At 39.2% G+C, this 26,205-nt stretch overlaps 1 protein-coding gene across 12 annotated transcripts in view; it reads right to left on the bottom strand.

Moving 5' to 3' along the window:
- The window catches only part of TPK1 (thiamin pyrophosphokinase 1), a 519,294-nt gene that overhangs the window by 119,908 nt on the left and 373,181 nt on the right, over positions 1-26,205 (bottom strand). For 10 of the 12 annotated variants that reach the window (XM_087892396.1, XM_087892395.1, XM_087892388.1 and 7 more), the window contains one exon: positions 13,511-13,657. The exons of the other annotated variants lie outside the window; for them this stretch is intronic. In XM_087892396.1, coding sequence (XP_087748522.1) covers positions 13,511-13,657 — 147 coding nt within the window. The remainder of the gene's footprint in view (positions 1-13,510; positions 13,658-26,205) is intronic. 12 annotated transcript variants of the gene reach the window in all.

The following is a 26,205-nucleotide window of genomic DNA, read 5'->3' as shown; positions in this document are numbered from 1 at the left end:
CTGGGCCGGGGAATGGTCTTTGCAAAACTGGACCTAGCCCAAGCTTATCAGCAACTTCCAGTTGATAGCGAGACGGCCCTGGCCCAGACGATTATCACACACAGGGGTGCGTTTAAGTGCACCCGGCTTCAGTTTGGCGTTAGCGTGGCCCCTGGGATATTTCAGAGCCTTATGGAGCGGCTGCCCCATGGGTTGCAGGGGGTGGTGCCCTATTTTGGTGCCCTATTTTGATTGCAGCTGCGGATCAGGGAGAACTCATCAATAAGCTCAGGGCTGTCCTTACTCGGTTTAGGAAGGCGGGGTTGAAACTGAAAAAAGAAAAATGTCGCATCGGGGTGCCCCGGGTCAAGTTCTTGGGGTTCCTCATCAATGTTTCTGGCATCTGGCCCGTCCCGGTCAAGGTGGGACAATCAAACACACCCCTACCCCCACCTTCAAAGCCCAGCTCCAGGCCTTCCTTGGCCTTCTCAATTTTTATTCCATTTTCTTGCCCCACAAGGCTTCCTTGGCGGAGCCTCTCCATCGGCTCCTTAACTCCAAATCCCCGTGGCGCTGGGACCGGTGCGCCGCCGACTCTTTCAGAGCTGTTAAGGACGTCCTCTCTTCCGACGCTGTCCTGGTACAGTATGACGACTCTTTGCCTCTCTCCTTAACTTGCGACGCCTCCCCCTACAGGGTGGGGGCTGTCCTGAGCCACATTTTGCCAAATGGCGCTGAGGCTCCTGTCACCTACTAATACAGGACTTTGTCGGCTGCGGAGAGGAACTACAGTCAGATTGATCGTGAGGCGTTAGCAGCCATAGCAGGAATCAAACGATTCCACGACTACATGTATGGCAGGTTTTTCTACCTGGTCACCGATCACAAGCCTCTCCTGGGGTTGCTGGCAGACCCCCCAAATCTTATTCCCGTGCATGTCGCGCTGGGTGGAATTTTTGGCAGCTTACTACCAGTTACTATATAGGCCGGGTAAGGCTATTGGGCATGCGGACGCCCTCAGCCGCTGCCCGCTTCCCTTGCCTGTCCACAACCCAGCCCCCATGGCAGCTGTCCTTTTAGTGGACGAACTGCCTTCCTTGGTGATGGCGGCAGACATTCGCACCCACTCGGCGATGGACCCGGTCCTGTCCAAGGTACTAGACTGGGTGTGCAGGGGATGGCCAACCTCACAGGGCTCTGCGGAGTTTCTTCCCTTCTTCTGCAGGCGCCACAAGTTGTCAGTGTTACAGGGCTGCCTCCTTTGGGGTAACCGGGTGGTCGTGCCCCCAGATCTTATGGGCCAGGTCTTGGCTGGCCTTCACACTGCCCACCCGGAGGTGGTTCGAATGAAGGCTTTCGGCCGAAGCTACGTGTGGTGGCCTAAGTTTGACCAGCAGGTTGAAGACTGGGTAGCCCGTTGCCGCCAATGCCAGCACACGCGTCCAGCTCCCCCTACAGCACCCGTACAGGAATGGGAACCACCCAGGGCACTGTGGGCGAGGGTCCACCTAGACCTAGCAGGGCCCTTTTTAGGCCAAACCTTTTTGATCGCGGTTGATGCCCATTCTAAATGGGTGGAACTTGCATAATGCAATCAACTACCACCACAGCCGTCATCAGGATATTGGAGGGATGGTTTGCCACCTATGGGTTGCCGGATACCATAGTCACCGATAATGGGCCGCAGTTCACCTCGGCACCCTTCCAGCTGTTCCTCGCCCGGTTGGGCATCCGCCATGCCCAAATGGCACCGCTACATCCGGTTGCTATGGGCACGCAGAGAGGGCCGTACGATCCGCCAAAGAGGCGTTGCGCCATTGTGGCGCTGATTGGCACCACAAAATTCACCAGTATCTGTTAGCCCAGCACACGACCCCTTGCGCCATGATTAAGCAAAGCCCACAGAGCTTCTCATGGGCAGTTGGCTCCGGACAACCCTAGACCGCCTGCACCCTAACTACGCCCACAAACCGCCTTCTGGAACGAGCATTCCACCAAGGATCTTTGGTGTGGGGGACCTGGTACATGCACTGAACTTTGATAAAGACCTATGATGGCTACCAGGACGAATAATTCAAATAACCGGGGCCTATTCTTATAGGGTCCAACTCGCCGACGGGAGAGTTTGGAGACGGCATGTAAATCAGCTGAGACGGCGGGCCGCAGAACCAGAGCCTCGGCCTACATTAGATCCTTCAGCGCTAACAACAGAACGCCGTCCCGATGACGTTCAGATCCCGCCCAGCCTCCCCTGACCGAAGCATTCTCACCGGAGGGCTTACCTGACACCAGGGGTCCGGCGATGAGTTCAAGTCCTTCTCCATTGAACGATGCTCCACTTCCTGCTGTGCCAGAGAGAGAAGGTGGGACTCCGCCTGAGTCATCGGCCGCGCCCATGTTGAGACGGTCTGGGAGGTGCCGTCATCGTCCTACATATTTGGAGGAGTACGAATGCGCGAGCCGGGTGTGAAGGGGTGTTGAATCCTCACAGTTACGACTCTACACGGCTGCAGCTGTTGCCGGGCTAAGTTGATTGGTTTTGACGCGAGCAGCTGAAGTGGAAGGAAATCGCTGCTCACTCATTGGTCCTCGCGTCTGACAGCTCGCTATTTAAGCGGCTGTCAGGAGTCGCATCCCGTTCTGTTGCTTACCATAAATGGTAGTTCTTGTTTGGTGTCTTGTTAATAAAGTTGAGTTCGAGCAACCAAGCCTCCCTCCGCCTGTGTTTGCCCACTGAACATTACATAAATTATATTTCAGCATTAACTGCAAGAGATTAAAATCCTGTGTAAATCCATTAAAACATATAATTTTTAATTAATTTTAATTTAATTAATTTTAATTTAGATATTTAATTTTTATAATTGTTTAAAAGAAAGGCAAATTATTTTAAGATTTATATTACAATTTTAAAATAAACATTTTAAAAGTTTTAAATGCTTTGAATTTTAAATGAAAAAAGGAACCCAAAGGCTAATAAATTACACAAAATTACACAATGTTAGAAATATTTCTAAAAATGGCTTAAAAAATTCTCAAGATTCTATTACTGGGGGCAACTGATAATTTACATTTCTTACAATTTTTTCTATATCCTTTTAAATAACTGAAAGCTGAGAAAGACTGTCAAAAAAATAAAACTATTTTATTTTAAAACAAACCTTTTTAAAAAAAATAAAGAAGGGATCGACATTGGAACTATTGGAAGTATTTGCAACAGCATTTACAAGAAGACTAACATAATCATGGGAAAAAAATATGACGAGGAAATCAACCTATTCTTCAAAGCATCTGAAAGCAGGACAAAAAGTAATGGATGGAAATTTATTAAGGAGAGAAGAAACCTAGAACTAAGGAGAAATTTCCTGACACTTGGAATAATTAATCAATGGAAGGACTTGTATCCATAACTTGTGGATTCTCCAACACTGGAAGTTTTTAAGAAGACATTGGACAACCATTTGTCTGAAATGATATAGGGTTTCCTGCCTGAGTAGGGCCTTGGACTAGAAGATCTCCAAGGTCCCTTCCAACTCTGTTATTCTGTTAAGCTTCTGTCTTAGGCCCAGTATTCATCAATATCTTCATAAATGATTTAGATGAGGTGATAAAAGGGAAACATTTACAGATAACACCAAGCTGGGGGAAATAGCCAACTCTATTAGAAGGATCTTGACCGACGTGAACACTGGGCCTTATTTAACAAAATGTAATCCAATGGTGAGAAAAGTAATGTCTTACACTTAAGCAAGAAAAACCAAATGCATAGGTGATACCTGGCTCAACAGCAGTAACTGTATGAGGGATCTAGGTATCCTGGTGGACAACCATTCAGTATGAACCACCAGTGTGCTGCAGTGTAAAAAAGCCGATGAAGTCCTAGGCTGCATCAACATATGGCTAGTATCAAGATCACATGACATACTTGAACACTGGGTCCTATCTAACAAAATGAAATTTAATATAGAGATAAGGAAAGTCTTACATTTAGGCAAAAAAAAATCAAAAGTACACATATAGATTGGGTGAAACCAGGCTTAATAGCAGTAACTGTGAAAGGGATCTTGGAGTCTTAGTGGACACCAATTAAATATGAGTCAACAGTGTGCGGCAGCAGCCAAAAAAGTCAATGCAATCCTAAATTGCATTAACCGAGAGATATAATCAAGATCAAATGAGGTACAAATACCACCCTATAAAGCAGGGGTAGGTTCTAAATTTTTTTACTACCGGTTCTGTGGGAGTGGCTTATTTTGTGGGTGTGGCTTGATAGTCATGTGACAATTATTTAGGATTCAGCAGAGATACTGATCTACCGGGCTTTTAACTACTTGCAGAGCTGTACCAATCTACCCATTTATTTTTGCAGGTACTGGTCTACCCATTTATTTTTGCAGGCACTGATCTACTCATGTATTTTTGCAAGCACTGGTCTACCCATTTAATTTTGCAAGCACTGATCTACTCATGTATTTTTTCAGGCACTGGTCTACCCATTTATTTTTGCACCGGTCTACTAGTTTGTTTTCTTTTCCCACTGATCAGCTGTAGGGCGGCCCTTTGAAGCCCCGCGGCAAGAGTTTAAACAGTTTTCCCCTCTAGAATATTGTTCTGAATACAGAAACAATATTCACGTAATTATAAAGTTGTTGAGAGATTTATAAGAAGTGAAATACTTTGGATGCTACTTAGTAGCATCTAAATGTACCAGCATATTCAGTTAGTGTTCCTTAACATAAAATCTTGTGCATCTATTATGAATTTAAGTGCAATTTCATCTGATGGTACTTTCAAATATATATCACAACTTCATGCTCCAAACTACAATTCAAAAGAATGTGAATAAAACTGCTTTTGATTTATACATTTCAAGCTACATAATGATTGCAACAATATATAGTTTATGATCAGTAAGCTGCTCATGATGAAGTTAAACAAACTCTTGCATAAACACAGCAGATAATGGCTTTGAAATTATTGGCATAAAATCAGGCACAGCTTGATTGGAACTGCTTTATATATAATTATCCAATACAACAGCTTACATTCACTTTTGGAGGCCAAATCACAGTTTTAGAGATACTATATCTAACCATTTTCTGGGAAAGAAAAAAATCCAACTTGCAAATGGTGGATAAAAGGACAACTGATATGTCTATCAGCAGTTGGATGCCTGTACTGTCATTTTCCTGGACCTATTTCTAAATCATTTGTTTGCTAAAACCCCAAAACTGTGATGATTTCTCTATACAATATAACTGTGTTACTTATTTGCATTTGGTCTCCAGGTCAACTGGCAAAACCAGGTCTTCAGGTTCTTGCAGAAGGATAGAAGAGTGGAAACAGATTTTACTTTAAGATGTTCCAACAATTGGCATTGCAGCAGAGAAGTCTTTTATTCTAGATCCCAATAGTTGGAGTTCTTTGACCAATAGGATACAAAGCATGTCCTCTGTAAGCAGGATAGGCCTGTTCTAGAGGAATAGTTTATCAGGTAGTCTGGACCTATGCAATTAAAGCTTTAAAGATCAAAACCAACATCTTGAATTGTGTTTGGAAGCAAATTGGTAGCCAATGAAGTTTGTGAAACAACAGTGTAATATAGGTCACCTAGGAGCCTAAAGGATGCTCTCGTTGCTGCACTTTGTACCAGCTGAAGCTTATTAATGAATTTCAAGGATTGCCCCATGTAGACCACATTGCATTAGTCCAGAAAAGTGATGACCAGTGTTTGAGTAATTGAGCACAGGGACTCATGATCTCAGAAAGGTTGCAAACTGCACAAACCAGAGCTGTGCAAAAGCTCTCCTAATCACACCCATCACTTGCTTTGCCACAGTTATTGCTCCCGAGTGGGGCCAAGGCATGGTTTCTCAGATAGGCATATGGCCTGCCAAAGCTCAACCCAGCATTGCTATTCAATCCATTGCCCCTGTTTCTATTGCTGCCACACAGCCTGTCACCACTTTGCCTGCTGTCGCCACTGGCCTGTTATTGCCACCTCAGGCATCATTGCCACCTGATTTGTCACCTGGTCTGGCACAACCCACCTGCAGCCATTGCATGCCCCACTGCTGATGTTTGTTCACTGCTGCATAGTTTGTCACCACTTGGCCAGCCACCACTGCTTGGCCCATTGCCACTTGGCCCGTTGCTGGCACCTGGCCTACCACCACTCCTTGGCCAAATGGACTGTCTGGCCCATTGCTGTTTGGTCACCTGCCGCTATCTGCCTGTTTGGTTACCTGCCATATCACCATGGTCACTTCTGCTGCTGCCTGGCCTACTGACGTGATTGCTTGGTCCGCTGCTGCTAACCACTCACCCACTGATATTTGTTCTGCTGCCACTGCTCCACGGTCTGTCACTGCTTGGTCCACCATTGCTACTTGGCCTACCACCAGTCAGCTTACAGCTGTTGCTTGGCCTACCACCACTTGGCCTATAGCCGATGTCAATCAGCCCATTACCACAGCCTAGCCTGTCACTGTAGCACATAAACCGACTAAAGTCCTTCAAAATATTCTAAGTAAACCAAAAAACCTAGCAGCCTCTGAAGAAAAAACAAGAGTCATCTACAGCATACAGTGTAAAGACTGCAACAGCCTCTATGTAGGACAAACAGGCAGAACACATCCATGAATACCAACTAGCAGTCAGAATACATGACAAAAACTCTTTAATTTCACAAAATATGGACAGACTTAATCACAATTTCAACTGGAAAACATGACCATCCCTGACCATGCCAAGATGAAAAACACTAGACAATTTCTGGAAGCTGGGCATTCTCATAAATGAGCTATTAATAGGTACATAGACATAACTAACATCTATATACCATCCAAAAGAGAATAAACAAGCCAAAAAAGGAACAAAATAACCAAAACACCTCTCTACCAGCAAACACTACCCAGAGGAGCATAGATGAATACTAAGATTAATAGCAGACCAACAATCAAGAAGTAAATAATATCCTAATCAAGGAAATGTCAAACAAGCTAATAGTAAACAGCCCAACCCAAACAGCCCAACCCAAAAACCACCAAGATCACTCCCACCAACACTGAAGGGCAAGAAAATAAACTGAGAACAAGCCTACTTCCTTTCTAGTTCTGATGATGTTACCTAGCTTGGGTAATGAAATGTCTGCAAGAAAACAACCAAGCTCAGAGACCACAAAGGACCCCTCAAGTAGAAATATAGGTCCCAAGACAATAGGGCATCTTCCTATTTTTGATCCAAAACAGATATAAAATATGATTTAGCCTCTGTATAAAAAAATCTGATGTTTCATATTTCTAAGATCAACAATAATAGAAAATAAAGCGTGTGTGTGCTTATATGTATTTAAAAAGCTCATAGTCTGAATGACTGAGCATATTAGCAATTCCTTCAAAGATGTAACTGCTCTTTTAAAATAGAGAAATAAATAGCTTTGATTTGCACATAAAGTATTTTTCTATTTCCCTTCTCATAAAGTAAAATATAGAAATTACTGTTTTCCATTAAGCAGTCTTTCATCTGCAGAGTTTAAAGTGATTTCTGAGGGGGAATTCAAGCAGGTTTTCTGTACAAACAACTCATCAGACTATAACAATTTTAATAGATATCTTGACTTTAGTATACATTATATACTTCAATGGTTGAGCTTTCATCATATTCCATGACTGCTCATCTTGCAACCGTTTTGAAATCTATGTATAATAGAAGTTTTTACTGTGGCCTGAAATATAGCAAATAATATACTACAAGGTAAGTGCCCTGCAGGTCTCAAAATATCACAGGTCTGAATGAATTAATATCTAAAAAATGTGTCCCAAAAGAGGGGGAAAATAGCTCAAATTTAGAAATTACACTCACTCTAAAACAAATTTAAGGATTTTATTTTCCCCTCTGCATGTGCTTGGATCCCACAATAAGCTAGTAAAACATCTAGGCCAACTTTTTGATTCAGGAAACTAAAGCAAAAACAAAACAAAACACTATCTTGAATTTTTTTTTTATTGCAAAAGTTTTACAATTACATTTTCACCCCTTTTCCCCACCACCACCACCCACCCCAAACTTCCCAACCTCCCTAACCCTCCCTAACCCTCCCCTCCCCCCAGACTTCCCTATATTATACTCATATTATACTCATATCTGGTAAAAAAAATAAAAAAAAACCCTTAATATAAAACTTGTATAAAAACTTGAACCCCTCCCTCCCCTTTATAATTTTTCTATTTACCCTCATTACATTAAAATATTTCTAATACATTATTTTCAAATAAAAGCTATTTGATATCTTCTAGTTTGATATTTGTTCTGAACATATTCTATCCACTTTTTCCATTCCCATTCATAAGTCTCTTGTGAACAATCTTTTAAGTATGCTGAAATCTTCGCCATCTCTGCAAAACTGGCCATCTTCAAAGTCCATTCCTCAATAGTGGGCAAAGCTTCATTTTTCCAATATTTACCTATCAACAATCTTGCTGCTGTTATCATATACAATATCAGTTTTGTTTCACCCAATGTAAAACCCTTAACTATAACCAATAAAAACAATTGTGGAGAGAATTGAATTTTTTTCTTCAAAACATTCTGCATGACCCACCAGATTTTTATCCAAAAAGCCTTAACTTTCCTACAGGTCCACCAAACATGATAATACGTAGCATCCAAACAGTCACATCTCCAACATTTTGGCTGAACATTAGGGTACATACATGACAACTTTTTGGGATCTAAATGCCATCTATAAAACATTTTATAGAAATTTTCCCTCAAATTCTGCGACTGAGTAAATTTAACATTCTGAACCAAAAATTTTTCCCATGTTTCCAACATCACTGGTTCTTCAAAATTTTGTGCCCACTTAATCATACAATCTTTAACTAATTCAGTTTCTGAATCCCTTTCTAACAAAACATTATAAAGCCTTTTGATATGCATTGGACCTTTCTCTTTTATATGTCTAACCAATTCTTCCTCGTGCAACATAATACCAGTTTTTTGGTCCTCTTTCCATCTCAATTGTAATTGATTATATTGTAACCAAGTTAGATTAATCCCTTCGTCCAACAGTGTCTGCAATGTCTTCAGCTGCCATCTGCCCGCATCTGTAAAAAGAACCTCTTTGTATAAAACCCCCCCGAGTGACATTATATTTGTATTCCACAAAGTATGACCAAGATCCAGCCATAGCGGTATTTTATAATCCCATTTGAATCGGTGCTTCTTCCAAACTCTCATCAAAGAGTCTCTAAGTATATGGCTTTTAAATACTTTATCAACTTTGTCATCATAAAATAAGTAGGCATGCCATCCAAATTCAAGATCAAAACTTTCTGCATTCAATATTCCAGCCTTTTTCCTTCCAAACCAATCACTTGTTAAAGTTAAAGCTGCTGCATCATAACTGTAGGTTTGGAAGTTTAAGACCTCCTCTTTCTGGAACATCTTGCATAATTTTCAATTTCACTCTCGGCTTTTTCTCGTTCCAGACAAACTTATTCACTCCAGTTTGCCAGACTTTCAATTGTTTATCACTTTTAAGCACCGGAATCATTTGAAACAAAAAAAGAAATCTTGGCAAAATGTTCATCTTAACTGCTGCTATTCTTCCAAGTAGAGACAGCTGCAGTTTTTTCCAAGTCTCCATGTCTTTCTGCACCTCTCGCCACAACACCTCATAATTATTTTGAAACAATTTCATGTTTGATTCTGCAATCTGAACTCCTAAATATTTTACCTTTGGTACAATCTCAAAACCTGCCCTCCTTTCAAGCTCATGTTTACGATCTTGTGTCATGTTTTTAGCTATCATTTTAGTCTTTTTTGGATTCAGTCTAAAACCTGAAACTTTACCATAGTCTTGTATAATGTCCTTCATCAGGATTATTGATTCTATTGGCTGTGATAGGGTAACAACCAGATCATCTGCAAATGCCTTTATTCTGTAATCCTCTTGCCTAATCTTTATACCTTTCAGGATATTAGAGTCCCGTATTGTATTTAGCAAGACTTCTAGTGTTAAAATAAATAGAAGTGGGGACAGCGGACATCCCTGTCTTGTTCCTTTTTCAATTTTGAACTCTGTTGTCAAACTTCCATTAATAATAATCTGTGCCTTTTGGTCTTGGTAAATTGCTGAAATCGCCTGTATAAATTGATCCCCAAAGTCCATCTTTTTTAAAGTCTTTAGTAGAAAATTCCAATCCACTCTATCAAAGGCCTTCTCTGCATCCAAAAAGACCAGCACTGCAGGAATCTGTTTATTCTTCTCAAGATATTCCAATAAATCTATTACTTGCCTTGCATTATCCTTCATGTATCTGCCCTCGATAAATCCTGCTTGATCATCATGAATCACCTTTTGGATTACTGGCATCAACCTGTTGGCTAATACTTTCGCATAGATTTTATAGTCTGTATTCAAAAGAGATATTGGTCTGTAATTCTCTGGTTTTTTAGGACCAACTTGTTCTTTTGGTATCAAAGATATATAAGCTGTTGTCCATGATGGGGGTATTTTACCCCCTTGTTGAATATTGCAAAATAAATCTCTAAGTTGTTCCACCATTTCAGCTTGCAAAGTTTTGTAATACACTGCGGTCAAACCGTCCGTACCAGGAACTTTGGCTGTTTTTAACTGTTTAATTGCTACTATTATCTCCTCCTCTGTTATAGGATAATTCATTCTTTCCTTTTGTTGATCAGTAATTTTTGTAACTCTTTTATCATTTAAATATTTTTCTATAAGTCCATTCTGCACCTCCTCTTTGGCATACTATCTTGAATTTTTCACATCACAAAGAATAGGTGGAAAGCAATCCATAGCTTATATTATCTATAAACTATGGAATCAAATATAACTGAAAAGTCAGATATGGCATCCTATCCCTAGTTTAGAGGCCTACCTATGATATGAAAGTAGATAGAACATCAATATTTACTGTAGTAGAGTTATTCTAATATACATGACAACAATTCATGCCATGGTTACATTACAGGGAAAGATAAATACATTAGTAAACATGCCTCCTATTTGACTCTTTTCATAATTCTTTTCCTGATGCAACTATTTGGGTCATAGTCTACTTTCACTATGTAACAGCCTGAGGTGCTTAGTTTTATGTTATATTATGTCTGTTAACAATGATTTGTATTTGTCTTACTAGATCCCAAGTGTTGTCAATCTTATCATATTGCATATATTATCTATTCTATGACCGGATTTGAAATATTTAGGTATTTTAGCATAACTCTTCATTTTCCCTTTGATAGACAGAACATGTGATTCTACTAATAAGTCTCTAGCCTCACAGTAAACAACAACAGCACAGGATATTTACTTAGTTTTTGGAACATAATGGCCAAGATGTAACAGTTTGGTAAGGTCCCAGTCATAATGATTTATTCATTATGCACTTACTGTAGGAAATGTATTTCTCTTTTTAAAAAAAAGCATTTAGGTGACTATCTGTTGTCAACAAAATTACATCAATTTCAGATTCCTAAATTTATCTCAAGTTAGTTTGGACTAATGGATTAAGGCACTGGACTAACAGTAGGAAGACTTGATTCTAATCCTGCACAGAAATCAAATGAGTAACTTTGAGTCAGTCACTCTTTCTTACCTTAGGAGATTACATGGATTTGCCTGTATATTACCATAAATCATGTCCAATGCTGCATTTAAAAAACAGTTTGTAAATACAGTATTTATTCTGTCTCATTTGCAAAATTGTTTACGTGTTCACAATAACTTCTTGTAAACAATTATTTAACCTCATTTGTGAATATATTCTAGTTTTTTGGCTCTAAAAGTATTATAATTTCTTATTGCAATATCAAATGAACTTTGCATGCAGCACTTTTTTTAAATCTTGAGAATCTTATAAGTTTAGAAAACAGTGTTTACTTCTATATTTCAATTCATTATCCTGAAAAGTATTCTGTTTCTGATTAAATTTAAGAGATGTGTGTGTGTATGTGTGTGTGTATGAGTGGACGGATGAATGGATGGATGGATGGATAGCTGAAATTAGATACCGTGTTTCTCCGAAAATAAGACATGTCCCAATAATAAGCCCAATTGGGCTTTCGAGCGCACACGCTATAATAAGCCCCCCCAAAAAAACTTATACGCATGTGCAGCTGCTGTGCAAACAGCATGAGGTGAGGAGGTGAGGTGGGGGGGGGAAGAACGGTGGGGGAACATGCCCCACACATTGTAGCTTGCGCACCCCTTCTCTTAGTGGTGGCCACAAAGAGCAGCCGCAAACAAACTCTTGCCAGCCCTAGCCCTGTCAACCTGGGGGGACGGGTACTGGCGCTGGAGCTCCGAGCAACGGCTGGTGTGGGCTGTCTGCACAGCCATGAAGCAGGATCTGCGTGGCTGGTTCTTGCCTGCAACATTGCCAGCGAGGATCAGGTCAGAGCTACTGCTGCTGCCGCCCGAGATCAGCAGGCCAGATTTGGTGAGCCGGACGCATCGCTGCTACTCAGGAGAAGAGAAAGAGGAGGCACTGCCATTTCTGACGTTCTTCTCCTCCTGAAGAGCAGCAGCATGTTCAGCTCCCTGAATCAGGGTTAGGGTTAGGATGAGGGAGAAAAGGAGAGCAGGAGAAGAAGCCCCCCCCCCAGCAGTGTGTAACTTGAGAACCAGCACCTTGGATTCTCTCTTTTAAACTCTTCCCAGCCATCCTTTTGTTCTCTGCTTCGGCTCCAGGGGGGAGAAAAGGGGAGCAGAAGAAGAAGCGCTGGCTTGGATTGCAAAAGCTCAATCGTCTTCCTCTTGAAGAGCTTGCAGAGCAAACAGGAGATCTGGGGTTTGGACGAGCGGAGAATTCTTGCTTCTCCGCTCCCCACCCCTCCCCATCTGCCACTTCCCCTCACAGGCCGAGATCGTCAAGGCTGATTCGGGGAGCTGAAGATGCTGCTGCCGCTCAGGAAGAGAAGAACACCAGAAATGGGCTCTCTCGATCCGGTCTTATTTTCAGGGAAACATGGTACTCCTGAGGAACTTCCCATGCAGAAAATTATTTAGCTAGAAACAACTAATATATTTTCTGTGCCTCAGCCAAAGCAAAGTTATTTTTACTGATTTCCAAAATATGTTTTCATATGGATTGCAGATCTTTTTGATAATCTAAAAAAGACCCAATGTCAGTCAAATCTGAATTGGCATAAATATACAATAAAAGAATCCCCTTTAAGGTACTTTTAACTCTACCAAATTACAAATCAACCATCTGCATAAAAACAAAGTAAGGTAAAAACAAAAAACTACATTGTGGCTATGATTACAACTTAATGTCAGTTAAATATAGGATTAAACAGAGTTAGCTAATTATATAATTATTACCCTGAAACAAATGCTATTTAAAATAAGCTTAGCTAGATGATGCCATTTATATTTTATTTCAGAACATTTTTTCGGTATTTGATTGCATATATTGATTTCATAGCTTTAAGTGTAATAATTTTTATGGAAGGTATAAGATGCATTGATTAAAAAAACAAGTTTCATTTAACTTACAGGTTGAAGTAGATATATTAAGGAACACTCTTGAATAACTATGATGGGAAAAGAGGTTATCTTAACTGCATGGAAGAGAGTTTCCACAGATGCCATGATTTGGTCAAAGCGACCTCCAAGTCCACCCAAAGTTATAATCATGTCCATCTAACAGAAATACAAAACACACAGAGAGAAAAAAATAAATAGAATGTGAAGAAAGATCCAAAAATACATTTTGCACCTTTCCTATAAAATATAAATGCACATGTTTACAAAGCATAAATATAATTTGAGATGTTGAACAGATTTTAGAAATATCAACAATATATTTACAACGGTGAGAGAATTTATAAAACAAGCATATTTGAATATATTAGCCTCATTCATTTTGATCCTCTTTTTTAGATAATGATGATGATGATGATGATGATACAAATATCTTGGTCTTGATTTTCTAGGTTGTAATAACAATAGAATGAATAGAGGTTTTTTACAAAGGTAAAAAAGGTTTTGTAAAAAACCTCAATAAAGTTTCTATAACAAACAAACAAACAATAGAATGAATAGAAATTTCATTGGTTTTCTGAATGCATCTTAATGACAAATCCATGGAAGACAAAGCAAATGTCTGGGGTTTTAAATTGAGCCGAATTATTTAATAATTTTAAATTATTTTAATTGATGTTTGTCTTGTGCTTTTAATAGGCTGAACACCACCCTGAGTCCTTCGGGAGAAGGGCGGTATAGAAATAAAATTATTATTATTATTATTATTATTATTATTATTATTATTATTATTATTATTATTATATAGTAGCTCAGAGTTGTGGTCGCCATGTATTATAATAGAGACAATAGATTTTGAAAATCAATTGCTAAGTAATATGAATAAGAGGAATAAAATGGCTAGATAAGTTCTTCGTCCCGGAACTAATAGAACTTTTCTTTTCTTCTTTTTTTTTCTCCAATTTTTATTTATAAGTACAAACTAAACAGAACAATGAAACGTATAAAACATAAAAACATATAAACATCCATTTCAATACATGTCCAGTTTGTCGCAACTATAATATACATTATTATATATACATTATTATAATATATATAATAGAACTTTTCAAAGGACGGGACGGGACGGGATGGGACGGAACAACAGAACAGAACAGAACAGAACAGAACAGAACAGAACAGAACAGAACAGAACAGAACAGAATAGAATAATAGAATAATTTGGCCAAGTGTGATTAGACGCACAAGGAATTTGTCTCCGGTACAGAAGATCTAAGTGTACATGCCAAACAATACAGTAATCACCATCATCATACCAAAACAGGGGATAATACAAAAAAATAAGAAGGCTAATACTAATATTACAACATGGATAAATATACATAGATAGTACTGTGAGAGTTAGGTGTTCAGCAGAGTGATGGCACGAGGAAAAAAATCTGACCCTATGCCTAGTTGTTTCGGTATGCAACACCCTATGGTGGAATCCTGAGAGAAAGAGGTGAAACCGTTTTTGTCCAGGATGGGAGGGGTCTGTAGATGTTTTCTCAGCCCTTCTTCTGACCAGTGCAATATACAGATCTTCTATGGGTTAGGGTTAGGGTTCAGACTGGTTACAATTGTTCTTTCTACAGTCCTAACTATCTGCTGGAGTCTGTACATGTCTTGTTTGGTTGCTGTACCAAACCAGACAGTTATTTATTTATTTTATTTATTTGTCAAGTATGTATTAGATAATATACTGTATATAAGTATAAGCATGAATTGAATACATAAAATGAATACAAATAAAGGGAACATTAGGACAGGGATGATAGGCACACTGGTGCTCTTATGCACACTCCTTACAGACCTCTTAGGAATGGCGTCAGGTCAACAGAAGACAGTCTTAGGTTAAAATTTTGGGGGTTTTGGGATGAAACCACAGAGTCAGGTAGTGCATTCCAAGCACTGACCACTCTGTTGCTAAAGTCATATTTTCTGCAATCGAGTTTGGAGCGGTTCACTTTAAGTTTGTATCTATTGTGTACTCATGTATTGTTGCGGTTGAAGCTGAAGTAGTCATTGACAGGTAGACATTGTAGCAGATAATTTTATGAACCACACTTAGGTCATACTGAAGGCGGCATAGTTCTAAGTTTTCTAAGCCTAGAATTTCAAGTCTGGTGGCATAAGTATTTTGTTGTGAGCAGAGGAGTGGAGGACTCTTCTTGTGAAATATTTCTGGACACGCTCAATTGTATTAATGTCCGATATGCAGTGTGGGTTCCAGACAGATGAGCTGTATTAGAGAATTGGTCTAACAAATGTTTTGTATGCTTTGGTTAGTAATTAATATTACCGGAGAAGAAGCTACACAAGATTAGGTTTACAACTCTTAAATGCCTTTTTGGCGATGTTGTTACAGTGGACTTTGGCAGTTAGATCATTAAATATGAGTACTCCAAGGTCCTTTACAGAGTGAGGGTCATCTACAAGGTCGTGTCCACTCAGTTTGTACTTTGTGTTCTGATTCCTTTTGTCAATCTGTAAGACAGAGCATTTGTTGGTTGAGATTTGGAGTTGTCAATTGTTTGACCATTCCGACACTAAGTCAAGGTCTTTTTGAAGGGTAGCAGCATTGTCGGTGGTGTTAAATAGTATTACATGATCGGCGAAGAGTACGCAGTTGCTTATAATATGATCACAAAGGTCATTTATGTATAGTATGAAGAGTGTTGGTCCTAGAACGCTGCCTTGGGGGACACCACTATTAACAGGTGCAGGATTTGATAGGGCGCTCCCTATTTTTTTTTAAAAAAATTATTTTCTTTTTTCCAACATAAAGAAAATTTTTTCAAGAACGAAGTCTTGGTCTGGTCACAAATGGGTACATTAATTTAACAAATGAAAAACAAACAATTTTAACATAAATTCCAACATCTTAATAAATTTTTCTATTATCTCATCATACATTCTAATCTCCTACTAAGGCAAAGCTCCTTTTTATATTCAATTATAAATTTAATTATAAATCAGAATTCAATACCGCTTTATCTAAATTTTTTATCCCTTGCTCCTTTTAACATCAACATTAAGCACAAAAACAATCTTTTCTATTAATCTATATATTCACCTTACAATTTTATCACCACAAATCTTAATTTTCAAATGTATACAACTCAATTTTTAGTTCAATTTATTAATCAAAATTTCTTCCTATTTTTCTCATTTTCTAAACCCAATCTGTCCTATCTTATTCTTAAACTTTTACACAGAGATCTCAAAATTTACCATTTCATTTTAATTATCACCCAACATTTTATTAATGTTAATTAATAAATATTAATAATTATTCTTCAATATATTCTCCTCATTCTCCTCCATTACTCCATCTATTTATTTGGCTGATTTCCAGCATAGCATATTTTGGCTGAGTTACCAGCATATTATCCTCCTTAACTTCCCCTTTTGTTTGGCTGATTACCAGCATTTTCCATTGTTTTGGCTGATTTCCAGCATTTTTTGTTTTGGTTGATTAACAGCATTCCCGTCCTTAACTCCACCTAGTTTTCTGGCTGATTAACAGCATTCTCCTCCTTAACTCCACTTATTATTTGGCTGATTTCCAGCATTTCATTATTTGGCTGATTTCTCAGCATATTCTCCTCCATTAACTCCAACTTCTATTCTACTAATTTATTAAAGATTTCTTTTTTCATATGTTATCTATTAATCCATTATTTCCAACTGTACTCTTCCAGGGTGTTTATTTCTTAATAATAAATAATATTATTTCTTAATATTAATCATTCCAAGATATATTAAGTGCAATTACAATTATAACTTCCATTTCTGTACCTTAATCCATCATCTAAAATCATTAACAATTGATCATAATTATCATCCACCACTTATCAAATTAAAACTAAAGCATATTACAACAAATTATGCTTTTATAAACATATCACTTTTAGTCACCTTTACTTCCCATTTCTATTTTTAATATTTCTTTGTTTACCATGAACACTTATTTTTATTTAAAATTCATTTAAATTTTGAACCATTTAAACAATTAAACATTCAAACATTGCCATCCAATTTATTTATTTTGCTTCTTCTTTTCCTTATCTGTCCATATGCGTTTCAATTCAAAGTCAATACTTTCACACTTAAAACTCTGCATATCCTTTTTAATTTTATTATAAAGTGTGTTTCCAGTAAAAAAATCAACTTCTGCACTTCTGGTCCTGCGCCAAGTCTTTTATTGCTGCGCTAGTTAATTAAAAGTTTATTAAACATTGTATTTCTTCTTTCTTTATGTAGCCATCTAACGACAGAATAGGAATCTCCAAAGTTCAAAAAGCCATAGTTCTTTTCAAGGCAATCCACAATATGTAAAAAGTCAAATGGTTCTTTTCAGAGAAGAACAAGTTACCGCAATAAACACTTTCACTTAGTCACAGCTTCAAACGCCATTTTGAAACATTTATGTAGCAATCCATTTTATCTCTTTGTCTATCTTTTAAAGGTGGCAAATCCTTAATTTTGCTTTTCTCTTTTCAAGTTCATTTCAGTTTTAACAAGAAAGTTCAAATATCCAGCTCTGTTAATAAGCAATTCCGTCTAATCAATCAGTGGTGAAATAAGATTCTTAAAGGGTTTAAAACTTCTTTCCCCCCCAAAAAAAATCTTCAAGCCCCTCAGATCTTCAGCCGCTAAGTAAGGCTGGGGGTCTTATTTATTAATATCCTCTTTAATGTGTTGTTCTCGCCTGGGCTGGTGTCACTCATCCGGCTCCAAAGCATTTCGTCCTTTCTTCCTTCCTCCTGCACTTCGCCTGTCCCGATTTGTCACAGTCTCAAGGCAGCCGCCATGGCTGCGGTCCCCCACTGCTGACTTAGAGGGTTGCCTCCAGCCTCCAAGGAACTTGCCCGTTCCTCTCGGCCACCCAAGGGGTCCCTCTCTTTTCCCCTGTCCCTTCAGGACAGGGTAGGTCCGCAGACCTGTCAGCGGCGGTTAGCCAGTCGGGATTTGGCAGGGCTCATCAGAGCCCCACCATTTCCCCGACTGTATCCCTGCAACGCCAAACCAGAAGCCTTCAGGGCGCTCCCTGTTTTGAACACTTGTCTGTTTGACAGGAACGCAGCTATCCAGTTATGTAGCGGTCCGGAGATGCCATAGGATTTTAATTTTAGAAGTAGTTTGTCATGTACTACTGAATCAAAGGCTTTATAGAAGTCTATGTAAATTGCACCTATTGCTTTGTCCTGATCGAGACTGTAGTCCATATGTTTTTGCAGTGTACAAGTTGTAGATTACAGGATTTTTTTTTCTGAAACCAAATTGTTTATTAGAGAGTAGGTTGTTTGTTTCTAGGTGGAAGGTAATGGATTGGTTAACGATTAATTCCATGTCTTTGCAGGTGACACAGCAAAAAGAGATTGGTCTGTAATTTTCAACTGGGCTGGGGTTTCCCTTTTTGAAGATAGGGATGACCATGGCTAGTGACCATAGGTTGGGTAGGGAGCTGATCTGGAAAGATTTTTCAAAGCTTATGCTTAGAGGTTCTGCTATAGCAGTGGAAAACTTTTTTAAGAAGTGTGCACATCGTCCATCAGGTCTAATAGATAGAGATGGTTGTAGTCTGTGTAGTGCCTTTTCAACGTTATCTTCTGTGAAATCTATTTGTGTTAGATCGTTGTAGTTATTAGTGGTACGACTAGGGAATGAGCCACTGCTGTTTACAAAGACTGAGCCGAAGAATGTGTTAAAGAGGCTTGCTTAAACTGCTTCATCATTGCATTCTTTACCGTTAGGTCCTTTTAGGGGTGGGATGGATCTTGAGTCTTTAAGTTTGTTGTTTACAAAATTATAGAAGGCGTGGTTGGATTTCGTGGTCAGGTGGTTTTCTTCTTGTTTGATGTGGTAATTGGTGCATTCAGTCTTTATTTGTTGGCATATATTTTTATAGCAGCTTTTAAAGTAAGCCAGTTTTGTTTTTTCGTCAGAGGGAATTTTTTTTGGATTGGAGTTTTCTTATTGATATGGGTAATTTGTTTTTCCTGGTTTTGGTGGTGATTAATGCTACATATAGTTTAATAACTCTATTGACTTCAAGCAAGAAAATGTTATAATGGTCTTTGGCAGTGTTACAGCCAGAGAATAGAAATTGCCAATCAAGAGATGAGAGGTCGGTGTCTATGAGATCATAGATGGCTTTCTTGAAGTTGTAGTTAGGTATCCCATTATTATGGTGATTTTTGTAAGGGCGTATATTGAGACAAAAGTCAATCATGTTGTGGTCACTATTGGAAAAGGGTTCTTTCATTTGTAGTCCATAAATTGAGTTTAAGCTGTTGCAGAAGATGCGGTTGAGGCAGTTGTTGAGTCTAGTGTTGTTAGTTACTAGTTGATCTAGACCTAGATTAGTAACAGCATTGTTTAGAATTGTATGGATGGGTTCAGTAGTACATTCGTTTATTGTCCAATTAATAAGAGATAGGTTGAGGTCACCAAGAAAGATGAGAGGGTATGGGTATGGGTGAAGTTAACTTGTTCGCATGTGCGATGTCGTAGTCACAGGCTCTGTAACATGGTAAGAAGTGAAGAGTGGTGTTTAAGGACAGTTCACAGATGATAGTTTCCGGAAGAGCGAGTTCATGTGCAACTTGAAAATTTTTTAGGTTTAATACGCCCGTCCCTTAATTCCTCAATACCAACCACTAGTGACCTTAAATGCAAACTAATAAACGCAAGAAGCATAGTAAACAAAATGCCCGAACTCCTCCTCTTATTAAATACTATTACATTTGACATTATATTTGTCTGTGAAACATGGCTAAACACATCCCTTCTTGACTCCATTATCACAGTAAGAGACTATCACGTTTACCGGTCTGATCGTGAAACCGCAGAGGGGGTGTAATTTTTCTATAAAACTGTATCAACAACTCCTGGGTCAGTCTGAACTTCTGGAGTTGATGTAGGAAGAACATTCTTTGTTGTGCCTTTTAAATGATGGCTCCAATGTTGGTTGTTCATTCCAAATCCTGGGAGATTATAGAACCCCAAAACTTGAAGGACTCTACTGGGGATATTGTGCTGTTGAATATAATAAGAGGTGGTAGAATAGAAGGGCTCTTTTTAAAGTCCACTCTCATCTCTATTGTTTTAAGCATGCTCAGCTCCAGACTGTTATGGCTACACCAGAGGGCCAGTTGCTCAACTTCCCATCTGCAGATTCATCATTGTCTCAATGAGACCATAATGACTTTTGTATCATCTGCAAAGTTCAGTACTTTAACAGAGGTGATGCAGTCATTGGTATATAGAGTGTGAAGAGCAATGGAGAGAATACTCAGTTTTGAGGGGTGCTTATGCTAATTGCCCAGATATTAGATGTACTTTTCTTTAGCTTCACCTGTTGCTTCCTATCTATTAAAAAACTAATAATTCACTTACAACTATGGACAGGCACAGCTAGCTTAATCAGTTTAAAATGAAGAATTTCTGGAATAATTATTAATTTTTACATATGGGCATGTCAAATTTTCAACTTTCAATTTCTAAGTATTAGGGGTGCTCAAAAGTTGTGACATGCCTAAGGGATTGTAAAGATATTTTCATTACTTTAATATAATTTAGATATGCTTGGTAAATAACCACATAAATATAGTAACTTTTTAACATTTTTTGTTTCATTTAAAAAAATGTGAAGCATCACTGTTCTATGATAACATTACACTTTAAAGTCTTATTTGAATGAATATTTTTCTTTATTACATTATTCTGTATTGTGTAAATGCATTGGTGAGATTCAAAATACCTTTGTAGTATCTGTTACGTTGCTGTTCTTGCAAAAACACTTTCTCCATATTCACAGTTATCCAAGCAGGAATGGACTGGCTTTTCTAACTAGCTTGTGGGCCACAGGTTGTTTTCCAGTGATACAACCCAACAGACAGGGTGGGACTAAAAGTTTTGGCACATTTGTATGTGAATGAGAAGAGTGTGAAGAGAATTGAAGTGTGTCTATTTATAAAGACATTGCATTCTACTTATTTTATTGTTTTGATAAAAACTTGGTTTAGGAGTTTGTTTGTTTTTATTGAAAAGTTTTATAGAAAAAAAGATTTCTCCCCCCCAGTTCCCCCACCCTTTCCCTCCCCTCATCCCACCCTCCCCCACAGACTTCCCAGAGCAAAATACAAGGTATTTCAGTTAACAATCATAAGCTAAATTAACCTATCTATCCTTAGACTACTAAATCCCCCCCTGAAAACTTAACTCCACTATAGATAACATAATACTTCTAATACTTAACATTCATTCATAAGCTATTTGATATTTTCTTGTCTGATACTTATTTTGAATATAATCAATCCATCTTCTCCATTCCGATACGTATCTTTCTTGTTTATAGTCCTTCAAATATGCTGAGATTTTCACCATTTCTGCTAAATTCGTTACTTTCAGTATCCACTCTTCAATAGTAGGGAAAGAGTCCTTCTTCCAATATTGTGCTACCAACAGCCTAGCTGCTGATATTAAGTTCAAGATCAATTTAGTCTCTAATACTGTACAATCCGTCGTTATACCCAGTAGAAACAATTGAGGAGTAAATTTCAACCTTTTTTTCAGAATGTTCTGCATCACCCACCAAATTTTTATCCAAAATGCCTTGATTTTCTTACAAGTCCACCATATATGATAATAGGTTGCATCATCACATTCACATCTCCAACATTTAGCTTGCAAATTCGAGTACATACATGATAATTTTTTAGGATCTAAGTGCCATCTATAAGACATTTTAGAAAAATTCTCTCTCAAATTTTGTGCTTCTGTAAATTTAACATTTCTAACCCAAATCTTTTCCCATGTTTCCATCATCACTGGTTCCTGGAAATTTTGTGCCCATTTTATCATGCAATCCTTAACCAATTCCGTTTCTGAATCTATTTCCAATAAAGCGTTATACAACCTTTTAATATGCATCTGACTTTGATCTCTAATCTGTTTCACCAAATTTTCCTCATTTTGCATGACACCAATTTTTTGATCTTCCCTCCATCTAGCTTGAAGCTGACCATACTGAAACCAAGTATAAATTATCCCTTCTTCTTTTAATACATCTAAGGATTTCAATTGCAACTTACCCTTTTCCAAAAAAAGAAGCTCTTTATAAGTAATCACCTCTGTTTTTTGTTCTATACTTATATTTTCTATTTATTTATTTATTTATTTATTTTTAAATTTATATACCGCCCTTCTCCCTGAGGACTCCAGGGCGGTGTACAGCCAGAATTAAAAAAACATGAAATACAAATATTAAAAAACAATTAAAATATATATAAATTTGGCCCAAAATTAAAAATACAAACCAATTGAAACATTTAAAATTTCTTCTTAAGCCAGCCCGGCTTGCTGGAAAAAGTGGGTTTTAAGGGCACGGCGGAAGGCACTAAGGTCTTGGATTCTCCTTATCTCTGGGGGCAACTGATTCCAGAGGGTAGGTACCCCCACAGAGAAGGCCCTACCCCTGGGGGTCACCAGCCTACATTGATTGGCTGATGGCACCCTGAGGAGGCCCTCTCTGTGGGAGTGCACGGGACGATGGGAGGTCGTCGGTAGCAGCAGGCAATCTCAAAGATAGCTAGGCCCGATGCCATGGAGCGCTTTAAAGGTGATAACCAACACCTTGAAGCGCACCCGGAAGACCACTGGGAGCCAGTACAGCACACGCAGGAGCGGTTACATGGGAGCGCCATGCTGCTCCCGTCACTACCCACGCTGCTGCATTCTGGACCAGTTGGAGCCTCCCGGTGCTCTTCAAGGGGAGCCCCATGTAGAGAGCATTGCAGTAGTCAAGGCGAGAGGTGACGAGGGCATGAGTGACTGTGCACAGGGAATCCCGATAAAGAAAGGGCCGCAATTGGCGAATCAGGCGAACCTGACAAAAGGTCCCCCTGGTTACAGCTGTCAGATGTTCCTCCAAGGACAGCTGCATATCCAGGAGGACTCCCAGATTGCGAGCCTTTTCTGTGGGGGCCAAAGACTTGCCCCCAATAGTCAGTGATGGAGTCAACTGACTATATCGGGATGCCGGGAGCCACAGCCACTCAGTCTTGGAAGGGTTGAGCTTGAGCCTGTTCCTCCCCATCCAGATCCGCACAGCCTCCAGGCACTGGGACATCACTTCAAGGGCATCATTGGGGTGGCCTGGGGTGGAGATGTACAGCTGGGTGTCATCAGCGTACTGGTGGTATCTCACCCCGAAGCCACGGATGATTTCGCCCAGTGGCTTCACATAAATGTTGAACAGAAGGGGCGAGAGGACCGATCCCTGCGGCACTCCACAGATGAGAGGCCTCGCAGTCGACCTCTGCCCCCCCTGCCAACACAAACTGCGACCGGTCGGAGAGAAAGGAGGAGAACCACCGCAACACGGTGCCTCCTACCCCCAACTCTTCCAGCCGGTACAGCATGATACCATTGTCGATGGTATCAAAAGCCACTGAGAGATCTAACAGGACCAGAACAGAGGAGCAACCCCTGTCCCGAGCCCTCCAGAGATCATCAACCAACGGGACCAATGCCGTTTCCGTGCTGTGCCCAGACCTGAAACCCGACTGGAACGGATCTAGATAAGATGTTTCCTCCAGGAATTGTGGGAACTGTCGCGCGACCACACTCTCAACAACCTATTGCATGTCTGGGATTTGCCCATATGGGTATCTTATAATTTAGCTTATATTGATACTTTTTCCAAACCCTCAGCAACGCATTTCTAAGTATATGACCCTTAAACACTTTACCCACTTTTTTTTCATATAACAGATAAGCATGCCATCCATATAACAAATCATAACCTTCTATATTTAACATTCTCTCTTCAGTTAAATTAAACCAATCGCTAATTTGTGATAAAACAGCTGCTTCATAGTACAATCTTAAATTAGGCATTTTAAGACCTCCTCTCTCACGTACATCCTGTATAATTTTCAGTTTCACTCTTGGTTTCTTCCCACCCCAAATAAAAGTATTAACCCCTTTCTGCCATTCCCTCAAGTTTCCATCTTTCTTAAGCACTGATATCATTTGAAACAAAAATAAGAACCTAGGTAATACATTCATTTTTATTACTGCTATCCTTCCCAGTAGAGATGGTTGTAGCTTTTTCCAATTTTCCGTTTCCTTCTGCACTTTTTGCCAAAGAACTTCATAATTATTTTAAAATAATTTCGTGTTTGAGGCTGCAATATATACTCCTAGATACTTAACCTTTTTAACTATTTCAAACCCCGTTATTCTCCCTAAATCTTCTCTTTGAGATATGGACATATTTTTAGTTATCATCTTTGTCTTGTGTTGATTTACTTTAAATCCAGATACCTTGCCATATTGACCTTTTATGTCCAACATATGTGGAGTCGCTTCTATAGGTTGAGATAAAGTAACAACCAGGTCATCTGCAAATGCTCTTAATCTATAATCCTGCTGTCTAATTACAATTCCTTTTATTTTATCAGAGTCACGTATCTTATTCAACAAAACATTTTCTTTCAGGCCTCTCAATCTCAAGGCAAATTCCATGGATCTGTATTGTAACATTACCAATTCATCATCCACCCTCTCTGTTTTAGTCATAATATCTCCCACTTTGTTTTCCAAATTCAAATTGGCTTCGTTAATTTCTTCCACTCTCTCTTCCACCTGAATAACAAGTTTTGACAATCCTGATACTGCAAAAACAATATCATCTCTTATTTCATCATGCTTTATTGCAACAACTTCTTTAATTGACTTTATATCCTCCTCAACTTTCTTTAATTTCCCTTCCACAATTACTGTTAGGTTATTCATTGCTGCAGCTTGATTATTCATGGCTTCTTTCATAAATTCTTTGAGATCATTAAGAGGAGCCTCCTGACTCTGTGAATCAGCCGGAAGTTGTGCTTTCTGTGTCACCACTGACACAACTGGAGAACCTCCTCCTCCTTTAGCAATTCCTGGCTTAACTTGTTTAGAAGCCATCTTTTTTTTTAAAAAAGGATCTTTTTTCTTTTCAAAGCCACAGAGTCCCTTGAACAATTTTCAAAAACTTGTAATTTATAGTCTCTAATTTATCAAGCGAAATAGTTTTTTCACCACAAGCTCTCAATTCCCAGCAGCTTTAATCCACTCTCACAGAAAGTTTTCAATAAGCACTTTCATTTCTGATTTTCACTTTCACACCCATAACAAAGGCGCCATCTTCAGCCTCCAGCTCAAAGAAATTCAATTTGAAACAAAGTAAGTCCGGAGTTAAGCACTGTTACTTTAAAGCTTGTTCTCCTGTTTCCGCTCTGCCTGCGCTTGTAATCAATCAAACTCACTTTTGACAGCAGGATTGGTCGCGGCATCTAGCTCTGTTTAACAGAGTTGTCCCAGATTCGGAGCTTCTTGGTGGGCTAACTGGGGAGCTCTCACCCTCCAAGCCTCTGGAGTTATTCCAGAGGACTTTCGGGGAGCTCTACTCACACCCACCGGCTCTCCTCTCCTTCTTCTCCCGATGGAGAGGTTTTTCAGCCTCCAGACAGCCAATTAGCGCTGTCAAAGTGGCTTTTACGAAGTTACGGGGCTGGTGGTCTAAGGAGACCGTCCATGAAGCCTGCGGTGCCAACTGGAAGTCCGGTTTAGGAGTTTTTAACAGTGGTAACTGTTTAACAAAAATTAGCCAA

This window comes from Pantherophis guttatus, chromosome 4 (assembly GCF_059756535.1).
Source record: "Pantherophis guttatus breed Tessera chromosome 4, ASM5975653v1, whole genome shotgun sequence".
Classification (NCBI taxonomy): domain Eukaryota; kingdom Metazoa; phylum Chordata; class Lepidosauria; order Squamata; family Colubridae; genus Pantherophis; species Pantherophis guttatus.
This window is presented reverse-complemented; position numbering and strand designations above follow the sequence as displayed.